General features: G+C 55.0%; 1 protein-coding gene across 1 annotated transcript; it reads left to right on the top strand.

Annotated features, from left to right (window-relative positions):
- Positions 1-671: 671 nt before the first annotated feature.
- SMIM15 (small integral membrane protein 15) lies at positions 672-2,034 on the top strand. The gene is made up of 3 exons (XM_074933085.1): positions 672-790; positions 1,010-1,084; positions 1,707-2,034. The coding sequence occupies exon 3, from the start codon at positions 1,734-1,736 to the stop codon at positions 1,956-1,958; it is 225 nt and encodes a 74-aa protein (XP_074789186.1). The 5' UTR covers positions 672-790; positions 1,010-1,084; positions 1,707-1,733; the 3' UTR covers positions 1,959-2,034.
- The last annotated feature ends 1,263 nt before the right edge of the window (positions 2,035-3,297 follow it).

Below are 3,297 nucleotides of genomic sequence, written 5' to 3'. Positions count from 1 at the left end.
CACAAGACACATAAAGCAAAATCAGAAGCCTTGAATTTTCAGTATGAGAATATTAAAGAATATTTAAGAGTCAGCGAGGTTATGCCGAGGTCAGCCGAGTATTGCTGCCGAGGTCAGCTCGGTAGGGAGCAGTGCCACAGCCTCAGCCGGGGGAGCGCAGGGAGCGCGGCAGCCGGTCGCCGCAGGCCCGCGAGGTGCAGGACGTGCGGCCGGTGCCTCGCCACGGCACGGGCAGGAGTCCCTGGTGGCCGGCCGACCTCCCGGCCGTGCCGCGCACTGGAGCAGCACCGGAACGGGAGAGAAACCGGAGACGCTGCGGAGCACCGGCGCACGCCGGGCGCGGGGCACCGGGCACCGCCGCCCGCACCGGCACCGGCCTGCGTGGGGCACCGGCGGCTGCCAGGCCGTCCGCGCACGAGCTGCGCTCTGCCGCCAGCCGCGACGGGGTCACTGCGCCGTCTGGAAAATTCACTCGGAGACCCGGGAAAGGACGCTTCCCCGGCGGCGGCCTCTCCCACGGGACGCGCAGCGCCCGCCCTCCGGCCGCCGCCGCGCGGCGGGACCCAGCCCTGGGGGCGCGGCCCGGAGGCGCCGCCCCGCCCCGGAGTGACGCCCGGCGGGCGGCCGCGGAGGGTTGGGCGCCCGGCGGGGCCGTCCCGGCGCGGCGGGGCGGGGGGGCCGGGACGCGGGACACGCGCGGGCTCCGCTTCCTCTGCGCCCGGCCGGCATAGGCGGAGCGGGCGCCTCCTTCCGGTTTCCGCTCGGCAGGCCGGCGCCCTCCAGCGCAGCGGTACCGTGGGGCGGCGGCGGCGGGGGGCGGCGGGAGGGACTGGAGGGGCGGCGGGACGGCGCGGCCCCCCGCCCCGAGCCCCGGCGATGCCTTCTCGCCGCTGCCGCCGTCCTCCGGCACCGCCCGAGCAGCGCTACCTGTGCCGGGCGGAGGCGAGCGCTGCCGGGGCCGGGCCGCGCCGCGCGCCTTTCCCTCACGGCCTCTGTCCTCTCTCCGCAGGGACCTCGGCGCCACCTTCCGTCGCTCGGCAGCCCCGGAGGGTGCCCGAGGCGGCGCTGGGCCCCCCCGCCGCAGGTGAGAGCGGGGCGGCGGCCCCGGAGCGCGGCCGGTGTGAGGGGCGGGGCGTGGGGGGCGCGCGGCGGCGGTGTGACGGGCACAGCGCGATGGCTGCGCGGCGGCGGGCAGGGCGGGCGGGCTCCCCCCTGCTCCGCCGGGCCTCCCCCCTGCTCCGCCGGGCCTCCCCCCTGCTCCGCCGGGCCTCCCCAGCCCGCCTGGGCGCTCGCAGACCCCGTTTCTACGCGGTTTCTGTCCTATCGACTGTTGCTCGTCCACTAGCTAAAGCGCTGCCCCGTCTCCCTCAGCTCTCTAGTAAAACCTACAGAAAGGTGAACCAGCCGGGCGCGCTTTCCTTCTCTTCCGAAGGAGCACAGACTTCACGTTTTTTCCATTCACTTTTTTTTTCGAGGTAGTATCTGAAGCTCTGTTGGATGACGTGCCTAATTCTTTTGTAAACGTGGTACTTGAAGGGAGGGTCAACACTTTGTATTACACTTTCACACACGGAACGCTACTCTTCTAGCAAAAATGAGCTTGCTCTTTAATAACGAAAGTTGATGACTCATATTGAAATGGTAATTGCTGTGTATGTCTGCTTTTATTTTTCTGAATACTCAGAAATTATTTGTGTATTCCATAGGGTTTTCCCAATAGAAAAACAGAAAAAATGTTCGATATTAAGGCTTGGGCTGAATACATCTTGGAGTGGGCTGCAAAGGACCCATACGGCTTTCTTACTACAGTCATCTTGGCCCTTACACCGTTATTCATAATTAGTGCAGCACTTTCATGGAAGCTTGCAAAAATGATTGAGGCCAGGGAGCGAGAGCAAAAGAAGAAACAGAAACGCCAAGAGAATATTGCAAAAGCCAAACGAACAAAGAAGGATTAAATGGGGAAAAAAAAAGGCCTTCCTTGTGCAAAGAATCCACTTTTTAAATTAAACACTTGTACGTTTTATGTTTTAACTGTCCTTTGATACTTGATCCTGTTATTTCTTGAAGTATGGAATTTAATCCCTTCAGTGTATTTTTTCTGCTGAGATGATTTGTGTTAAAGTTTGTCCAAGTGGCTCCTTACAAGTCATTTAATCTACTACTTGTGTCCTAGTGCAGGTTGCTTTTCTGAATTTGCATGTGAAATTAAAAAAAATTAACCTGTTGGGTGGCTCTGGAGTTAGATTTTTTTTTTTTTCCTTAGCTGAGCTACAACTTAACAAGTGTCTTAAAATTGTCAAATTATGGGGAAGATGTGCATGGTAAACTAGATGACAGAAAGGCAAGTTCTGGTATACCTTCAGCAGAGCTGTAGTTAAGCTAGCTTCAGAGTTGGGTAGCACACCTTTCTGATTTCTGTTAAAGATGCTGCATGGGGCCCTGGGGTTCATTCAGCTGTATGCTGATAGGGGTTGCTGTAGTGTCTTTCAGTGGGGCTTGTCTGCACAAAGAACCTACCATAGCTTTTTGTTTCTTGAACTATCAGCCATCAAGAGTCTTTAAACTCAGCCCGAACTGTAGGAAACTTAATTGCTTGTTCTTACTAACTTCATTTGTCTTGCACCACTCAAACCAAACCATGTGTTTTGGCTTTCCTTAAGGATCACCCAAACACTCTACCTATAACTAATTTGTTTCTACCTTCAGAAACTTTTTATGCCTCAAAGAATAGCCATAAATGGGGTGAGAACAAAGGCCCAGGTGGCCTAGTGTTCTGTGTCCTGGTGACCTATAGCAGGTCTGGCTGTGGGAGCACACAGGAGGATGTGCATCCTGGTGACAGTAGTTCTTCCTACTTGCTAACCTTCTGGCTACCTTTGATTTAGGACCTTCTGGCTTTAGGTGGGATCTTTGTGTTTATGGCCCTTGAAACTCTGCTGCCTTCCGGGTTGCAAAATGCTGTCATGCTGGAAAAAGTCCAAGTGGTGTTTGTGTTACAAATATGCCAAAATTATTTAACCTTAATTCCAGTTCATATTTTTCTAACAGAAGTGATTACTTTTTCAAAGTCTAATTTTTATTAATAGCCTAATTCTAAAGAGCTCATGCCAGTTGTTAAGTTCTTAGACTTAGCATATTTCTAAATGGCAGCACAGAGTTGTGCTTTCTAGCAACTAGTCCTTTATTGTGTTTAAAAATAAAACCTTGAAATAATACCATTGTTCAAATGAGAACTGTGGAGCTGCCTGACACGAAGGGGGATTACAAGTGGGGATGAATTACAGTAAATATGAA

Source organism: Athene noctua, chromosome Z (genome assembly GCF_965140245.1).
Source record: "Athene noctua chromosome Z, bAthNoc1.hap1.1, whole genome shotgun sequence".
Classification (NCBI taxonomy): Eukaryota; Metazoa; Chordata; class Aves; order Strigiformes; family Strigidae; genus Athene; species Athene noctua.
Note: the sequence above shows the minus strand (reverse complement) of the source record. Positions and strands in the feature narration are given on the sequence as shown.

Excerpts from the sequence above, each read along its gene's own strand:
- SMIM15 (XM_074933085.1), top strand. The coding sequence starts at position 1,734 with ATGTTCGATATTAAGGCTTGGGCTGAATACATCTTGGAGTGGGCTGCA.